Genomic DNA, 19340 nt, shown 5'->3' with positions numbered 1-19340 from the left:
TATAAAAATCACTTACACAAAATAACACTGTTCTGTATGTCTTAAGGCTGGGTTATGTAAAGATGGGTAAAGCCTGGCTTGAAACCAAGAGAAGGGTCTGAGTCTAGAAACCGGGTTCGCGCACATGCCTGCTGGACTCAGCACCTTTCTTGTTCCTGTGGTCAGCTGGGTTGGGGTTCTGGGCCTCTCCTGTACCAAGGCAGCCAGCAAAAGCCAACATTTGACCTATGAGAAGAACAGCCAGGACACAGCAGTTCTGGCTCGAGCACCTGGATCATGAGATGGTTTGGCATTGTGTCTTACAAGGAAATCTGAACTAGGGCTTGGGGAGATCCTGCTGCCTTTGGTGACACCAAGATGGACCACGGAGCCACCCCCACTGGGATGGTAGCTTGGCCCAGGGCAATAATCCTCATAATCCTCAGGGCAAGTAAGATTCCCGGGGCAGGAACTGAAGAGTTACTGTGTTTAGAGCCACAACGAACTGAGCCGACAGCCCCGGTTCCAGGAGCTCTTCAGCATACTGAATTTGAATTAGCAAGCAAGGCTGTGCCTGCCTGGCTCCACTTTTTTATTTTTTTTTTTTTAAGATTTTATTTTTAAGTAATCTCTATACCTAACATGGGGCTCAAACTCATGATCCCAAGTTCAAAAGTCACATGCTGTACTGATTGAGCCAGCCAGGTGCCTCCTGGTTCTGCTTTTAAATGCAGCCCCCATCCAGCTGGCAGGTTCCAGTCTGGGCGACTTGGGTAAGCTCATTCCAAAGGAGGAACACCCAATATTTGGCCAAATGGGACCAGCACTGCTCTAAACAGTAGAGAAGCATCTTAGCAAAGAGAAGAGAAGCAGACCCGAATGCTTTCAGCCTAGTGATCTGCAATGCAAGAGTTTAATTTGACTTGGCAAATTCATAATCAATTATGGATTAAGGCATAGAGCGTTTTGTATGGGAAAGTGCAGGCCTGTTTCCAGTCACTTAGGAGGCTCTCCCCTCCCTCTTTATTCCTGACAAATGACTGTACCTGCATCTCCCAGATAAAAGAGAGGAAATCTTCAAAAGGGTGATCGATTGATAGGTCAGTTTTAAGAAGAGTTGATTAGAGCTTGGTTGAACTGAGTATGGAGGGGAGCTCATGCCTCATTCTGCCTGCCAACCCCTCTGCCTAAGACAGACCCTCTGCAGACCACCTTGGCCCCATCTCTGGAGGCTTCTGGAACAACCTGACTCTCCTGGCCCAGTTAGCGGCCCTCATGGCCCTTCTCACAGCTGGCCCTGCTTTGGTCATGCAAGGCTGTCTCCAGCTGCAGATGGTAAGCTCAAGACCAATAAAGTTTTATTGGAACAAACCATGTCCTTTCATCTATGTATCATGGGTGGCTGCTTTCACATTACATCAGAGTTGAGTAGTTGCAACAGGAGACCACATGGCCCACAAAGCCCAGAACAGTTACCATCTGGCCTTTACAGAGAACATTTGCTACTCCTAATTTAGAATGGCCTCTGAATTTTGGGCCCTGGCCTGGCCTGGATGGTGAGAGACCATCAGCATATTGAACATCCTGAGGTTGAAGGAAAACACACTGTTTAGACTGGACTTTGAAACCCAGACTGCAGCTTAGCTGTAGCTGTACCATGATTTACTCACAGGGCTGAGGACCATGCAGACCAAGCCAGTGAGAATCACTACTCTACTTCCAGCACTCTGGAAAGATACATGGGGATCTTCCCAGATTTGGACCTCTCAGTGAATTTTGAAGCAAGAGAGAGACGGAGAGTGTGTGTGTGTGTACACACTTGTGAATGTTAGAACAGCGCAAGCATACAAGCTGTGGTTCTGGGCAGGATGAAGTCTGCACAGCCTGCCCTCTCATGCCCACCAAAAGCAGCTCTGATGCATGGACAGCACACGCAGGGCAGCTATGTGAGGAATCAGAAAAATAGACAGTAGTCTACTAAGGTGAATTGGGAAAGAAGACCAGAATTCAAAATACCACCGAACCAGCTCTCCTGGCCTGGTCTTCAGGCAGCCTTGAGACCCAGCATTAGGTGGCAGGTAGAGACTGAGAGAGGCCCAAGAGGCACCCTGTCATCTGGCTTGTGCAGCAGGAGAGGAGGCTCCAGGACAGTGGGGGAGATTTCCGTGAGTTTTTCTTTGCCACTTTCTTGTACCTCAGCCTCCAGGTAATTGTGCTGCTGCAGCAGTGACACAGGGTGGCCATAGGTGCCTGCAACCCTGCAGTCAGCAGAGAAGGGAGCCAAGCCTCATTCATTTTTCCTCTCTCCACCCTCCTGCCACTTGGCCCCAGTTGCAGAGGCAGTCACAGGAAGCCTGTGGCAGAGTGGGACAAATAAAGTACCAGCTTTCTGGCCAGAGGATCAAAAGGAGCAACACTGACAAACTGGAAGCTCCCACGGAAATGGAAGAGAGAGCAGTGCAGGCAAGCAACCAAGTGAAAGTGTTTATGGACTTGTGGGCTTCCCCTCAAGTTGTATGGACAAGGGTCTGATGCCAGGCAGCATTCTAAAGACATGGCAAGATGAAATACAGCACAGACCACTACCTAGGCCCTGCTGAGTGGGATACATGGCACAGAGCTGCAGAGCGCTGCACAGCACTTGCAAAGGCTGGGAAGACAGGAGTAAGATGGGAATCACAACAAAGCAAGATGGGAACCACAGCACAGAGAAGGTGGCTGGCACCTGTGGCCTGAGCCCAAATCGTCTGTGAAGACAAAAATACCAACATCTACCATAGGATTTAAATAACAGCTGGAGTCTCACAACAATATGAAAAATGTCCAGGATATAAAATCATGTAAAAAATAAATAAATAAAATAAAATAAAATAAAATGAAATAAATCATGTAACACAAGGACAGCCAGGAAAACCTCAACTCATGGGGAAAAGACATCACCACTGGTGTGACTCGGTTGTGAGAGTTACCAAAGACTCTGAAGCAGCTGGGGTTTTAAAACAGGCTCCAGGGGATCCCTGGGTGGCTCAGTGGTTTAGCACCTGCCTTCGACCCATGGCATGATCCTGGAGTCCCAGGATCGAGTCCCACATTGGGCTCCCTGCATAGAACCTGCTTCTCCCTCTGCCTGTGTCTCTACCTCTGTGTGTGTGTGTGTGTCTCTCATCAATGAATAAATAAAATCTTTTTAAAAAAATGTTTAAAAAAAATAAATAAATCAGGCTCCATGCCCAGTGTGGAGCTCCATGTGGGGCTTGAACTCAAGACCCTGAGATCAAGACCTGAGCTGAGATCAAAAGTCAAATGTTTAATCAACCGAGCCACCCAGGTGCCCTACTGAAGTAGCTGGTATTAAAACATAATAATAACAACAGAGCTCAAACAAGTAATGAATGGACAAAAAGAAAGTCTCAGAAACAGAAGACAGCAAGAAGAACCAAATGAATTTTGAAAACTGAGAAACATGGCCATCCAAATTAAAAGCTCACCAATGGGCCCAACAGGAGAACAGAGACAAGGGAAGGCAGGCCTCAGTGGGCCTCAAGATGCTTCAACCCACATTATCCAAACCATGGCAGAGGGGAAGGAAACAGAGGATGGGGACTCAGCGACCATGGGCGTACCACAGGCCTGGTGCTCATGGCCCTGGAGCCTCAGGAGATGGGGGAGAGGACGGTGCAGAAACTATTTGAGGAGATAATGGCTGAAAACTGCCCAAGTTTGGAGAAAAATTTAAACTTGTAAATTCAAGGAACTTAACAAACCCTCAAAAGAATAAATCCAAAGAAATGCATGCCAGACATATGGTGATTAATCTGCTGGAAACAAGGAGCCAGGAGAACAGTCTTGGAGAAAGCCTTGGGGTTGGGAGGGGGGGGTGAGGGAAAGGGACGCACTACTGGGTGGGAGTCTGGGCAGCTGCCCTTCCACCAGACACCACGCGGGCCAGAAGGAAGTGGGACACTGTGAGGTGTGAGAAGAATGAGCTGAGGATCTAGAATTCTGGATCCAGGGACAAACATCCTTCAAGGATGGAGGCAATAAAGACATTCTCAGCTGAAAGGAAACCATAAGGGTTCACTGCCAGCAGAGATGCTCAGAGTTTTCCAGGCAGAAGGGGCCACGTGCAGCATTGGGAATGAATGGAGAGTGTCAGAAATGGAAATGCTTGGATAGATCGGACAGGTAGTTCTCCTCTCGAGTTCTTTAAAATAGGTTTGATGACTGAGAGTAAACTGCTAAGGCTCCAGCCAGGGTCTCCAGTGTACACACGTGGAACACACAGAGTGGTCACAAACTCAAAGAGGGGAGGGGACTATGTTGGACACCATGCTCCAGATGGCACAGAAGTGACTCTAAATAGACTGAGAAAAGGTGAGTCTGTATACTGCCATCACTGGATCACTGCTTTAAAAAAGCTACACAGAGATATAGTTAAAAACACGAGAGATAAGTTAAAATGGAATACTTTAAAAGTGTTCAAATCATTGATAAATGGGACTTCATTAAAATTAAAACCATTTGCCCTGTGAAAGCCACTAATATGAGGATACTAAGGTGAGCCATGGACTAGGAGAAGATATTTGGAGATCACAGAGCGAATCCTCCATTTCCTCATCTGTAAAATCGAGGAGTCACGGTGCTTGCCCAATGGAGTTCCTCTGACCATCCAAGGAGTCAGGCTGTAAAGCCTTCCCCTGGCATCCACTGTTTCTGTTGCCTGCTTTTTCCCTCCAGATCCTCTCCACTCTCTCCATCCCCTTCCATGCCCCAGAAGGCCGACTTCCACAAATGGACTGCTTCACCTGGACACACTGCCCTCTGGCTTCACTGGGTCTGGCCAAAGGTGGTGCTGGCAGGAGATCAAAGGATGGCAGGAAAGAGTTTGGGGTACCCATCAGCTCTCTCTCTGCTCCTCCAGGTCCAGGAGTGTCCGGTTCCCTGTGGGGCTGGTCTCAGGTGCTTTGGCAGTACTTACCCCCCACTTCCAGAACTGTCCTTTCCTTAAGGCTCTCATGTGACCCCTTGAGACAAGCCAGCTCTGTCCTAGGATCCCTGATGGACACCCCAGATTCACCAGGTTATTTGGCTCCAACCAAGGCGAAACCCATGTCCACAGACAGAACTTCACCGAGATCTGGTTTGTCTGTTTTACCCTTCTCTGAAGGCCTTTGGTCATCTCTATGCCAGGACCTGATCCCACATCCCTCACCCTCCCTCTGTGTAATAACAGAGCACCCCCCCCCCAGGAGTCCTCAAGCTGCTGCACACGGGGTGTCTTACCCGCCTGATGCAGTCCTCTTCCCTCAGGCGTTCCTGAATCAGTCTGACAAGCAGTGTGTTGGACATTTTCTAAAGGAAAGATGACACGCAAAATGAGGGTCCCAACTCACATTCTGAGCTGAAAAGGACATGTAACTGGAAGGGCAGTGGGCTCAGCTGAGCACTGAGGAGCTGGCTGTGTCAACATGGAGGTTCCCCCATCCCTGACTGATGATCTAGTGGCCTCAGTAAAGCCCGCCTTGCAGCTTCCACTCCTACCCTGAGTTTTATTTTACACCAACCACCATTTTGACAGCTCCACACCACATGTGCACACCAATCTTCCCTGCCCAGATGCTCCCCCCACCCAGCTGAGTGACTCCAGGCTCCCTCAGAGCCTTGGCCCAAGTGCCACTGCCTGCAGGCAGCCCTCCCTGGCCCTCCCCAGGCTAAGCCAATGTTCCTGTGGGAAAGGGACCAGTCTTAGTATCTTTGTACCCTAGAGAGTGTATGAAAAGGGGCTGTGGTGCCCATCTCTTCCCAACTCTGCGCTCAGAGACCTCACGTGGTAGCTTGAAGTCAGCCACGGTGGGAGTATTTATACCATGGAAATGGGCAAACGCTGCCAAGACAGGCTTTTTTCTCCCCAGAGAGCTGGTTGTTAAATGTTGACCAGCACACCTCTGCCCCAGCCCCAAGTCAGTGCCAAGGATATAGGATGGCCTTACCAGCTGATGAGTTCATGACACTTTATGTTCCTGAATACATTCAACAAATAGTAATAATGAGCTGTGGATTATACCCTTTGAGTTGGGCACTGTGCCCAGCTACATTGTCTGTACTATTTTTTTTTTTTTTTGAAGAAGCAGGCTCCATGCACCGGGAGCCTGATGTGGGATTCGATCTGGGGTCTCCAGGATCGCGCCCTGGGCCAAAGGCAGGCGCCAAACCGCTGCGCCACCCAGGGATCCCTGTCTGTACTATTTTTATCACCTCTTTACAGATGGGGAAGCTGAGTCTCTGAGAGCTTAAGCCCCTCCCCTGGGTCATACAACCAGGAAAGAGCAGAAGCAGACCTTGAACCCATGCAGGGCAGCCAGAGCCCTACCTCTTAAGCACTCCACACTCCCTGGGACCAGCAAAGGCAGGTGGGGAGGGAGGGGAGGTGCACAGGTAGGAAGTCAAGGATGGCCCACCTTCTGTCTCTCTTCTGAACATCTCAATTTTCACAACCAGAATCAACATCCCAATTTTCACAGCCAAGTCTGGTTTGTCTAGCAAAACCTTTGAATGCTTTGGAGCCGATACCTGGAAAACCCACTCCCAAGTGTCCCCTTGACCCAAGATCACTAGAACCCCAAACACTTGGCCAAAGCAGACTCCCAGGCCAGCCCCAGACAGCACATCCAGAGCTATGTCAGGGCTGAACCGGCTCCCAGGAGGGGCGGGGCTCCTGCCAGGTGCAGGTGAGGGTCCTTGGGTGTGCTCTGGGCAGCATGAAATCTATCTTACACTTCTTTCCCCCAAGCTGAGGATCCTGGAGTGGGACCATGTAGGCTTGGGGAGGAGGGCAATTTCCTGAAGTATCCTTAGGGCTAAATGTGGCCCTGGTGATATTTTAGTGACACTGGAGATACATTTGGATCTTTCATCCTAGAGCCAGTATTTGTGAGGGTTTGGAGAGACCAGATCTTGCCTCAGGAATTCTGTCATGTCTGCCTGGAGTGCTGTTGGAGCACCTAGAGAGACAGCTGGCACACCACAGAGCCTCTCAAACACGCTACACACTGTCCAGGCTGGCTCAGAAATGGTGCACATAGCAGAATGTGTCCATGTCTCATGTTCATTATGTCATGGCAGCGAGAGTGTGGGGAATAGACAGTGCCCAACCGCTTCTAACTGTGGATGTTTGCCATATTTTGACCCCCAATTAACATTTCTCTGTGCTCAGTGAATGGGCTTAGGTCAGTTCCCCCACAGAGCAATTCAGAAGGAGGGAACAGGGTACTGGGGCAGGCTGAGAGAAGCTGGGGGTGGGTGCTCAGCTCCTCCTTAAGCTATTTGACTGGGTTCCTGGACAAAGCAGGCTGTGTTTGGGCAGATGATGTTTGGCAGCGAAGGATGCCCTTGGGGACACGACATTCCAGGTAACTGGCTCACAGGGCAGGGATAGAAGCTGGAGGGAGAGGGAGCTAAAGGCTCCAAAGCCCTGAGAGAGTGTGATTGCAGAGGTTATCTCTGGTCTCAGGAGGGGGATGGGCTGAGTGGGTAAAGAATGTTCCCAGGGAGGAGCCCCTGGGTTCAGTTGATTACGCGTTGGACTCTAGATTTTGGCTGAGGTCATGATTTCAGGGTCATGAGATCAAGCCCCATGTTGGGCTCTGCACTCAGCAGGAAGTCTGCTTGGAGTTTCTCTCCCCTCCCCCCCCTCCCTGTACTCCCTGCACACTTGCTCATGCTTTCTCTCTCAAATAAACAGATAAATCTTTGGGAAAAAATGGTAAAGAAGCTACATTTTTTTAAAAAAAGAAAAAGAGGGACGCCTGGGTGGCTCAGTGGTTTAGTGCCTGCCTTCGGTCCAGGGCATGATCCTGGAGTCCTGGGATCAAGTCTTGCATCGGGCTCCCTGTATGGAGCCTGCTTCTCCCTCTGCCTGTGTCTTTGCCTCTCTGCGTATGTCTCTCATGAATAAGTAAATGAAATCTTTAAAAAAATAAAAAGAAATAAAAAGAAAAAGAATATTCCCAAGGAGGCCCTTCAGAGGCCACTGGATTGGTCAGGGACTCAGACACTCATGATTTGGGCCCTGGCCACCCTCTGAGTGGCATTGGACAAATGCCTTCAATGCTCTGAGCCTCAGTTTCCTCATTTATAAATGAGACAAAGACAATGTATTTCAAATAGTTGTCCTGAGGATGAAATGAGATGATATGCATGATGAGCTCCCAGCAAGGGCTCAGCACCAGGGCTGATGGTCAAGTACCCTTAGTATACCCTGCATACTCCTTCCTCAGCATGGTCTGGACAAGGAAGCAGCTCTGACCAAGGGGTCCACTAATGTATCTGTGTCGCCTCTCCCTATAGTGCACAACCAGGGACCAACATCTCTCCCAGCTCCCACTTATATCTCTGATAAAGGATGTGGGAAGTCAAAATAAATTCCAAGCACTGCTGGGTGGGGGTTTCCTGGAACAGCATTTCCTACATTGAACACAGACTCATGCTCAGCATCAGGGCTCATATCCCCAGCTCTTGCCCTGGGCTGGCTCCATTTGTGTCAGGCTCCCTGCTCTTGGCTACATAATGGCTGCTACAGCTCCAGCCATCTGGGCAACCTTGGACAAGTCTTCACCTCTTTAGGGTTAACATACCTCACCAGTAGAAATGAGTAACAATATTGTAGTTTTTCCTTTTATCTTTTATCCTATATCCAAACAGCCACCTCCAGTATCACACCATCCCCCAAAGGTCTTTGAGGAGCCACCCCCTTGCCTTTCAGCGTGTATGGTTTCCATGGGGGTCAAGTCCGCCCTCAGATATAGAGGAGGGCCCTGACTGGTCCAAGCTGATCTGTATGTCCCACCCTTGGCCACTGTGGTTGCCCATAACCCAATCCCAGCCAAGAGGCATCAGTCAGGTCCAGGACATAGGTACAGTCAGTGGAAAGCAGGAGTCCTTGCCTTCCAGTGGATCCAAAGCTGAGAGGCTAGAGCTGCAGCAAGCACTTTGCAGGCACGAGGAGAGTGCAAACCACCGAAGCCAGCACAAAGGGAAAGGGAAACTAGGTGTCTCTGCCTCAGAATGGCTTTTCCAAGGATGTGGAATTGGAAGAGGAAGACAACAGATGGCAAGAGGATGAGGGAGGGTATGCCTCTGATGAGAACCAGATCTGTAATGTGTCCACTTGAAAGTTCTTGGGGCCACTATGGTTTCTACCAAAAGGACAGCAAAAGTCAAGAGCAATAATGAGCAGAAGAGAGAGAAAGAATGAATGAAAGCATGACAGGTAGAGCAAGAAAAGGCTGGAGAGACGAGAGAAGGCCAGCCAGCATGCAGTCCCTGGCTTCAGGATCTCCCAAGACACCTACGTCCTTACATCTGCCCTCTCCCCCATCTTGCTAACTTCTTGCTTAAGCAAGCCAGTTACTCCCTCACCTGAACACACACACCCAGAAAGCTTGTGGAAAGCACAGCTCACAGGCCCCATGCCAGGGTTTCTGATTTGGCAGGTCTGGGGAAATGCCGAGAAGCTGCATTTCCAACAAGTTTTCAGGGATGCTGAGGCTGCTGGTCCAGGGACCACACCTGGAGAACCACTGCCTTAAAAGCAAACTCAAGCACCCGAGTGCCCTACCCCGCATGGGAGAGGTTGTTGGGGACAGTGCCTTTCTGCTCCATTCATATCTTCCCAGCAATCCTAGGAGACTTACCCTGGTTGGCAAGGCAAGGGTCAACAGGGAGTAGCCCTTTCCTGTCCCCTCCTGTCCCCTGCCAACCTCAGGCAGAGCCAGCTTCCATCCCTTGGCCTGTTTCCCTTCAAGATTTGTCTCCTGTCCCTGACAACACCCATGCAGGAGGCAGCATTCAAACAGGTACTGGGGCAGGTGGAGGGGTTGCGGAGGAGGAGGTAGGGGGATGCAAGCCAGTCAAAGAACACAGGTTGAAAGGAGACAGGTCCAGGTGGGGTACAGCACCCGCCGGGGTGTGCCCGGCGGGGGACAGGCCCATGACTTTGAGCACAGCCCCTCCCGGGTGCCCCCTGCCGCTCCCCGCCTTGGCGCTGTCTCAATGCCAGCTTTGATGTGTCACGTCAGCAGCAGGGCTTCCAGGGGGTGCCTCTCAGAGTCCTGCCAAACTGTCTTTGTAGGAATCAGGCTCCCTCCTCCCAGAGCTCTGCCATGCTCTCCCATCCCAGCCCCGCAAGGCCTGGCTTTGTGGGGAGAATCAGGGACAAACCGATCAAGCTCAGTGAAGCCCCTGCTGGTCACAGAGAAGGCCCAGATCAGATGCAGGCCCCTGGCCCCTCATCTCCCTGTTTTTGTCTCATCAAGGGCAGAATTGGCTGCGCTGGCTCCTGTTTGGGTATTTCTTCTCCATCCAGCTCCCAATGTCCAGAGCCCTGGGGCAGAAGAACTGATCTGCCAACCTCAGAGGTGCTGCCCTCCATTAAATGACACACTGGTTTGTTGCTGTTTGTAAGTCACCAGGTATGGTGGCAGGTCAAACCCTGGCTCTGCCCTCTGGGGCACCTTACTTCACTTCTCACACCTGGGCTTCCTTAGTGGGATGACACAAGCTGGCAAGGGTCCCATCACCAGGCCCTACTCTCAGGGCCCCTACTGTCCTGTGTCACCTTGGGTGACACTTGTGTAAGAGCCAGAGGGCATTTTTATCTACAGTATGAACTTCCACCTGGAGCAGAGACAGGAGGGGAAGAGTTGAGACTCCTGGTCTGCCCAATCTGGACTCTTCCTCCTACAGGTGCTGCTGGTGGTGGTGGGAAGCCAGTACTTGGGACTTGAGCTCACTCAAGAACGGGTCAGAGAATCCTTAAAGACAACTCTCATTTCAAAGTTCCTACTGCTCCCAGGATCGTCAGAGCAGGTGTGGATGGCAGGCATTCTCACAGTTCTGAAAGGCAGGGCCCTGGCAGGGTCTGCAATAGGTGACAGGAGACAGGAAGAGGGAGAGAAGGGGAGACTAGGTGATGAAGGAAGAACACACCCCTGACCATGTGCCACACGACAGGCCCACAGAGGGAGGTGGCCCAGAAGAGACTCTGCAGTGGGAAAGGCCAATAAGCTTTACAGGGAGAATGGTCCTTGGGCTTCTGTGTCCCTATCCTGGGTGGCAGGCAGAGCCTCCACGACCCCAAACCTTCTGCAAGGCCTGTTCACACCACCACCTTGAGTGGCTGACAAGGAACAGGAGACAGTCGGAGGGCTCCAGCGCTGAGCACTTGGTCTCAGTGTGGCCTCCAGGACATGGAGCAACTAGGTTGGAGAAAGCATGGCTGGAGCTGACGGAAACCACCCACCGGACTTGGGCAATCCCAGAAATCCTCTGTGACCCTGGAGAGCCCTCTATCCCTGTATACAGATGGAGGCAGGACAAGGGCACAAGTTCTTTTCTTTGTATGTTAAAGAAAATTGTGACCCTGGCAATTGGGCACTTGGGTCCACTGGGCCACAGCTGATTTACTTTGTAAACAGAACTGATATGAGTGAATGACACTGCAGCTAGAAAGAATCCAGCTCTGGCTCCTTCCTGTCTGACTGGCCTTCGGAGCCTGGATCACTCATTCATTCAACAAACATATGCTGTGGTGCTCTAATACAAAGGCCACATGCCGAAGAAACTTTGATTTGGGGACTATTTATAAGAATAACAACCACAATGAGAAAAGAGGCTGGTGGTTGGTGGCGGAGGGCACATTAGAATTCCCTGGGCAGCGTCTGAAACCCCCGATGCCTGGCCCCACTCCCAGGGAATCAGACTAATCGAGTCCAGCAGTGCCCCAAGAGAGTCTCGTGTGCCACAAAGATTGAGAACTTCTGGACCAGGCAGCTTCTCGAGTGTGCTTGCAAGTATTTGTTCTCCCTGCAGGGATTTCAACACTAAAGTTCTTTAGAAATTAAAACATTCCAGAGCGATCACACTCAGCTCCTGCTGCAGAGAAATATCCCTTCCCCAGGGAACTGCTTCACCTCCTATCACCTCCTATGTGATTAGAAACCCACAGGACTCAGTTTTCCCAAACTCCAGCAGGGCCTGGACTGGGGTGAGGCGTTCTAGGAGCCCTGGGCCAGAGTCGAAGGATGCGCTGACTCTCAGGCTTGTACAAGTGCAAGGTCAGCATCTAACAGCCGGTGCCTCCCTCACTTTGGTGCCCTGGACTCCTGGTGGTGCCCATCTTGCTCTCCACCCCACCCACAGGGGTCCTCTACCCAGTGTCTGTGACCTCCAATGAGGGCGGGCTTAGGGAATAGACCAGAGCAGGCATATGACGGAAAAGGATTTAACAAAACAGGATAAACTGAGAGCAAAGGTGGCCTTGGTCAAGGTGAAAAGGAGATAAGAAACACCTCCCAAGAGAGGTGTTTATACCCAGAGTGCCCTGGGCCTGGACAGAGGGGGTGAGGAGCTGGAGAACTCAGAAAGGCATCTCCTCAGGGAGACCAGCTACCAAAGAAAAACTGATGGGGCACCTGGGTGATTCAGTCAGTGATGTGCCTGCCTTCAGCTCAGGTCATGATCCTGGGGGTCCTGGGATCGAGTCCTGCATCAGGCTCCCTGCACAGTGGGGGGCTTGCTTCTCCCTCTCCCTCTGCCCCTCTCTCCTGCTCATGCTCACTTATTCTCTCTCTCTCAAATAAATAAATAAAATCTTAAAATAAAAAAAGAAAGTTTTCTAAGTGTGAACGTGTGTGTGAGTTTAAGAGAAAAGGACACATTATCTTCTGGAAAGTGAAACTAAATGAAGGCCGGCCAAATGAGAAAAAACAAAGGCTACTTAGCCAGGGCTTCGCTCTGGTGAGGGAGTCGCCGCATCATCTGGGTGCGGCAGAGGCTCCAAGGGGCCGGCAGAGCAAGAAAGCCTGGCGGTGGACCAACAGGCAGCTGCGGCGTACCCTGCCGCAGGTCGCTGCAGGTTGTAGCTCAGAGCTCCATTTTATATAAGGTCTGGTCACTGTGGATTCAGTCTCTCAGTGGATAGAGACCAGTAAAACAGCTCCAGGTGAAATGAAATACCATATGGGTTTGCTCTCATAACCCGAGAGCAAGCGGGCACAGAGCGACACAAGGAACACGACTGTCGGGAGCCAAGGCTGGTTGACGCCGGGGTTGGGCCCGGGAGGGTTCTCATGCCTTTCTCACTGCCTGAGTAGCATTACAGTATTTTATCATAAACAGTTAAAAACAAAAATGGGTTTTGTGGCCCTTTGCCTGATTCTGGGCTCTCCCACAACACACATCCTGCAGTTATGCCTTCTAGGAAGGCTTTTCCTAGCATGATGGTGGTGAGGGCCCCATTGAGCCAGAGTCTTACAGCCCTGCCCACTCTGCCAATGGCGAGCCAGTGCCTGGGACTCAGTCAGAGAAGGCTTCAGGGGCGAGTGAATTAGGCAAACTGCCGGAGGCACGAGGCTCCCAGGTCCCTTAGTCTGGGTCCCCTCACCTCCCCCCAGAGCTCCCAGAGGCCAGGGGAAGGAAGAAAGTCATCTTTGGGTCTCCCATGGCACACAGGAGGGGATGAAAAAGTATTTTGGGAACCGTCTGGAAATGCCTAAAATGAGGTCTTGGTTAACACCTGAAACGTGGGACAATTCTGAGTACAAGGGCAGAGCTGAGATTCATAGAAGATTAGGGATCTGAAGGTATCATCGCTACTTGCAAAAAGAGCTATAAAAGGCTCCTAATCTGCAGACGTTTTAAAGATGACCCTTAATGAGAGGCCAGGCCTGGACACGGCCACCTGTGGCTGCCTGACACACACCCATTCGGGCTCTTCAGAACCTATTACTCCTTCATCAGTCCTGATGGCCTGCCTTTCATCTTCCCTCCCCCATGCTTTTGAACTGAGGAACCCCAACCAGACACCCTTGAAAGCACTTCGATGCGGTCTGAAATATGCTGATAATTAGCGTAATGAAACCCAGAAGGAATTTCCTTAAAATCCTTCTCTCTGTTGAATTTGATAAACCCGATAAAAGCATCTTTATCCTAGAAATGAGACTGCCTCCCCCATCCTGAGAAGCTATCTGAATATGAGATACACACTTTCTTTCTAAAACCATATTCCCACCCCAGATGCTGGTGTCCCCCCAGCCATAACCACATGGCGATTCTTGCAAGACTGCAGGGCCAGAGAGCAGGTGGGGCATCACATGCTCTGCCCCAGGGCCCCTGCCAGGCAGTGGGGGCAGGAGGTGCTCTGGACTGAGCATATTCAGTGTCGTATCACTATGGCAGTGACTGACCCTGCTGAATGAGGTCTTCCTTCCATCGAGTTGTGGGAACTGGTGAACTTGGGGTTGGGAGTCCCATCCCCAATCCCTGAAAACACTCCCTGCCCTGTCAGGGCGCTCCCGGTCATATCAGGGCCCAGTGACCTTGCTGAGCCCTCTTTGCACACTCCTCACCAGAGTTGCCTGGGGCCTCTGGACACCTGACCAGCTGGCCCATGCATTGGGCCTTGGCACTGCTTCTGTGGGTGGTTTGAACCAGGGAACAGAGTGCGGGCCAAGAAAGATGAAGAGAAACCTCAGAGAGGATGGAAACACAAGAAGTGGCCACAAGTGGTGCCCAGTTCTGGCTGTAGAGCTAAGGAGGAAGGTGCTACTTCCATCTGGGCCCCAGGAGTCACTGCAGCCCCCTGCCCTGGCCCATACCCAACCCCAACTGCTGGAGTCGGGCTCTGGGTGAGGCCTGCATCTGTCCTACCCCGGGGGAGGTCGGCACCCTCATGCTGTGCATGGAGGTCACGGAAGTTATGAGATAAGGATGGAGGCCTGGAAAGCACTCAGCAAACACAGGGATTCTTATCCTTCTCAGTTAGCTTCCCTCACAAACAAGAGGCAGCTGGAGCCTCCATGAAGAATATCCAAGAGGGCATATCCCTGCTGCTATGGTCTGAATGCCTGTGTCCCCCAAACTCAGATGCTGAAATCCTAACCCTCGGGGTAACAGTATTGGGCTGAGGTGGGGGGGCTTTGGGATGTGATTAGGTCATAAGAGTGGAGCCCTCATGAATGGGATTAGTGCCCTTAAAATAGAGACCCAAGAGTGCCCTTGCCCTCTCCACCACATGAGGACACAGCAGGAAGATGACTCTCCCCAGACACCTAATCTGCTGGTGCCATGACCTCAGATTCCCAGACCCCAGAACTGGGAGGATCAATCCTGTGCTGCCAGGCCACCCAGTCTTTGGTAGTTTGTGATTGCTGCCCAAGTGGACTAAGAAATCCGCTTATATTCCAAAGGGGATTATGGGGACGCCTGGGTGGCTCAGTGGTTGAGCACCTGCTTTTGGCCCAGGACGTGATCCTGGAGTCCTGGGATCAAGTCCCACATCAGGCTCCCTATGAGGAGCCTGCTTCTCTCTCTCCCTATGTCTCTGCCTCTCTCTCTGTGCCTCTCGTGAATAAATAAAATCTTAAAAAAAAAAACAACAAAGGGGATTATGAAGAAACATTTCGAAGTTTCTATTTGTATTAAAGAGAAACAACATAATCAAGCTATTTCGCATTTTTTAAAAAAAGTTTCAAATATGGGGTTGGTGAGATTTTAGGAACAGAATAGCCAATGCCCTGGGATGCTGCCCACAGCTGTGTGGGAGTGAGTAGGATGAGGAGGGCAGCGCCGGTGCCACAGAGTGCCAGGAGCACCACAGAGCACCAGGAGCATCACAGAGCACCAGGAGCACCACAGAGCGCCAGGAACACCACAGAGCGCCAGGAGTACCACAGAGCACCAGGAGCATCACAGAACACCAGGAGTACCATAGAGCACCAGGAGCACCACAGAGCACCACAGAGCACCAGGAGCACCACAGAGCACCACAGAGCACTAGGAGCACCACAGAGCACCACAGAGCACCAGGAGCACCACAGAGCATCACAGAGCGCCAGGAGCACCACAGGACACCACAGAGCGCCAGGAGCACTACAGAGCATCACAGAGCACCAGGAGCATCACAGAGCACCAGGAGCATCACAGAACACCACAGAGCACCAGGAGCACCACAGAGCATCGCAGAGCGCCAGGAGCATCACAGAGCACCAGGAGCACCACAGAGCACCAGGAACACCATAGAGCATCAGAGAGCGCCAGGAGCACCACAGAGCACCACAGAGCACCAGGAGCACCACAGAGCATCACAGAGTGCCAGGAGCATCACAGAGCGCCAGGAGCACCACAGAGTGCCAGGAGCACCACAGAACACCACAGAGCACCAGGAATACCATAGAGCATCAGAGAGCGCCAGGAGCACCACAGAACACCACAGAGCACCAGGAGCACCACAGAGCATCACAGAGCGCCAGAAGCATCACAGATCACCAGGAGTACCACAGAGCACCAGAAACACCATAGAGCATCAGAGAGCGCCAGGAGCACCACAGATCACCAGGAGCACCACAGAGCACTACAGAGTTCCAGGAGCACCAAAGAACACCACAGAGCACCAGGAGCACCCGGAGCATCACAGAGCGCCAGGACCACCACAGAACACCACAGAGCATCACAGATCACCAGGAGCACCACAGAGCATCACAGAGCATCACAGAGCACCACAGAGCGCCAGAAGCACCACAGAACACCTGGAGCACCACAGAGCACCCAGAGCACCTCAAGCGGAAGGAGGAATCCCCAAGGTACAAGGCATCAGTCTTTCCAGTGTGGAGACAGCTGGAGGACCACCCTTAAACCCCCTGCCTGTCCAGATAGGGGCTCCGTCATATGTAGAGGGAACTCCTGCCCCTGGACACCCCTGTGATGCAGCTGACCCTGGGGAGGAGCGAGCCCAGGCTACTCCATCAGCAAGGGGTCTTCTTGCTCTATGAATGACCCCTTTTGCCACAAACCCCTCATTTCCATCTCCACCAGGATGTGTCCCTACTTGAGAACTGTCTCCTCCTTCCATCACACCCTGCCTGTATCTCATCTTACCCTAGCCTCTCCCTTACTTAGTCCACAAGGACATGGAAACTAGCTGGCAGGGCGGGCAGGGGAGCCATGGGAGCTGTTGTCCGTCTCCCCTTCCTGCCCTCACCCCCACCCCCACCCCCAGGGCCAGTCCTACCTTCATTTTCTGATAATGCTCCCTGGCAACTGCAGCCAAAGAGGAAAATTTTGGGGCCATCAAGTTATCCATTGTGAGAAGGTTGCTGCTCAGATGTTTGCACAGCCACATTGCCTGAAGAAAGGAAAGAGGACAAGAACATTTTAGTGAAAGCTGTGATGGAGGGAACTCGATTAAAATGTCCAAGTCCTTCTATCTTCTATATTCTACTAGAAAAGGTTGGCCACAAGGAAGCCCAATGACTTCTGGTGGGAAGGAGGCTGCCAAGGGGGACAAGCCCATAGAGTCCCCGCCCCCCCAAGCCAAGGCAGGAAGGGGAGACAGGGCGAATGCTCTGTCTCCCAGCAGCCAGTGACAATAAGGAGCTAGAAGACCTACAGAAAGCCATGCCTGTAGCTGCCCTTGGCAGCTTTCTCAACTCTGGGCACCTCAGAAGGTTTATGACTAGAAATGCAGGGACAGGACCTAAGTATGGGTCACAGCCATGCTCATTCATTTTTCCTTAGATTGTGACATGACCTAGTCTAGCCAAATGAATATTTAGGTCATTGATGGCTATGTATACTCTACAGAGATGAATACATTTTAGGGAATAATAATGCAGTAAAATGTTCTTAATGCCCAGATTATACTGATGACCATTTCAGCATCAGGATGACTCAGAAGGCCCTAAAGTCCCCTGGGGCAAGTATGAACCTTAATTCTCTCTGCTGTACGTGCTGGGAGATGTCAGTGGTGACAGCCTTTTAGGGCTCTGTCTGGATTTTACTGTATATCATCTTACTGCAAAATTAGAGTCTGTGTGTCCCCAGGCAGCGGTGAGAGGCAAGGATAGCGAATTCACCAAAAGGCTTGTAGCTCAAACACCAGCCAAGCACTGTGGGCCCTGACCTCACCAGGAGGCAAAGTCGATTGCCTCAGCCAAGCTGAGCCTTGATGAAAAAAGTTGTCTGTGCTCCTGACACTTCAGGAATTCTACCCAGCAAATTCACCAGAGGTCAGGGGAGAGCTAGACCTGGGGGTAAGCGCGGTGGGCCCAGAGCCCAACGTCTCAAAGACAAAGGCCCTTTGCCAGAGGAGACCCCTCAGGCTGAGTGACTTGACTCTGCCTGTACGTGGCTCGGGAGCCTGTCTGTCCAGCGCAGAGGCTACCACCTTGGAGTGGCTTCTACCACAGCATGGCTGTGACCCATACTTAGGCTTCTACAGACTCCCTGGGCTTTTCCCCAGGAGATCAGATCAGTCAGATCTGGAGGGGAGTCTGGAACCTGCATCTTCCAAAGCACCCTGGTAATGCTTGAGACTGCCCGGCTTGGGAGCCCCTGGTTTCTAGCAGCAGAACAACATTTGGGGGGATGGTTCTGCAGACAGGAGGGAAAGCTGGCAGCCTGATCCTGAGGAACACAGTAGAAAAAACTACAGACAGACGGACAAGCAGCAGGATAGAGGGACAGATAGATAGGTGGCTGGATGGACAGAGAGAGACAGAATGGTAGGATATAAATGATGCCAGAATATAGCACAGGCAGGTCAGCTTGGACAAGGCTTGGCCATCTTAATTCCTTTTTTCAAACGAAACTATAAATAATATATAAAAAGTAAAAAAAAAAAAAATATGCAATATATACATATAAAATATTTATAAAGCAAAAATATATAAACATATATATTTAACAGAGAGAGAGAACACACATGCACAATTAGGCAGAGCAGCAGGCAGAGGGAGAGGGAGAAGCAAGCTCCCCAATGAGCAAGGGCTCGGTCACAGGGCTCAGTCCCAGGATCCCAGGATCAAGACCCACAGCAAAGGCAGATGCTTAACTAAGCTACTCAGGCACCCCAATTCCTTTTCTGAATAAAGCAAAGTGTCATCTCATCAGGGGACATGGCTCCCCACATCAACCAGGCCTGGGATGAGGGCTCACAGCAATGGCACAGTCATCAAGGAAGTCATCAAGGAATGGCACAGTCATCAAGGAAGTCAAGTGAACTGATGTTCACTAGCCAGGCTTTTATTTTATTTTATTTTTTTTAAGATTTTATTTATTTATTCATGAGAGACACAGAGAGAGAAAGACAGACACAAACAGAGGGAGAAGCAGGCTCCATGCAGGGAGTCGGACATGGGACTCGATCCTGGGTCTCCAGGATCACGCCCTGGGCTGAAGGTGGCGCTAAACCGCTGAGCCACCCAGGCTGCCCCACTAGCCAGGCTTTTATTTATTTATTTTTATTTATTTATGATAGTCACAGAGAGAGAGAGAGAGAGAGAGAGGGGCAGAGACACAGGCAGAGG

The 19340-nt window shown here is 51.2% G+C and overlaps 1 protein-coding gene across 2 annotated transcripts in view; it reads right to left on the bottom strand.

Moving 5' to 3' along the window:
* Positions 1 to 19340, bottom strand: part of AK8 (adenylate kinase 8) — a 129351-nt gene that overhangs the window by 100007 nt on the left and 10004 nt on the right. For both annotated transcript variants that reach the window (XM_072748275.1, XM_026009562.2), the window contains exons 4-5: positions 17045 to 17158; positions 5263 to 5331 (exon numbers count right to left, since the gene is read on the bottom strand). In XM_072748275.1, the coding sequence (XP_072604376.1) occupies positions 5263 to 5331; positions 17045 to 17158 (183 nt within the window). The remainder of the gene's footprint in view (positions 1 to 5262; positions 5332 to 17044; positions 17159 to 19340) is intronic.

Source organism: Vulpes vulpes, chromosome 2 (genome assembly GCF_048418805.1).
Source record: "Vulpes vulpes isolate BD-2025 chromosome 2, VulVul3, whole genome shotgun sequence".
Taxonomy (NCBI): domain Eukaryota; kingdom Metazoa; phylum Chordata; class Mammalia; order Carnivora; family Canidae; genus Vulpes; species Vulpes vulpes.
This window is presented reverse-complemented; position numbering and strand designations above follow the sequence as displayed.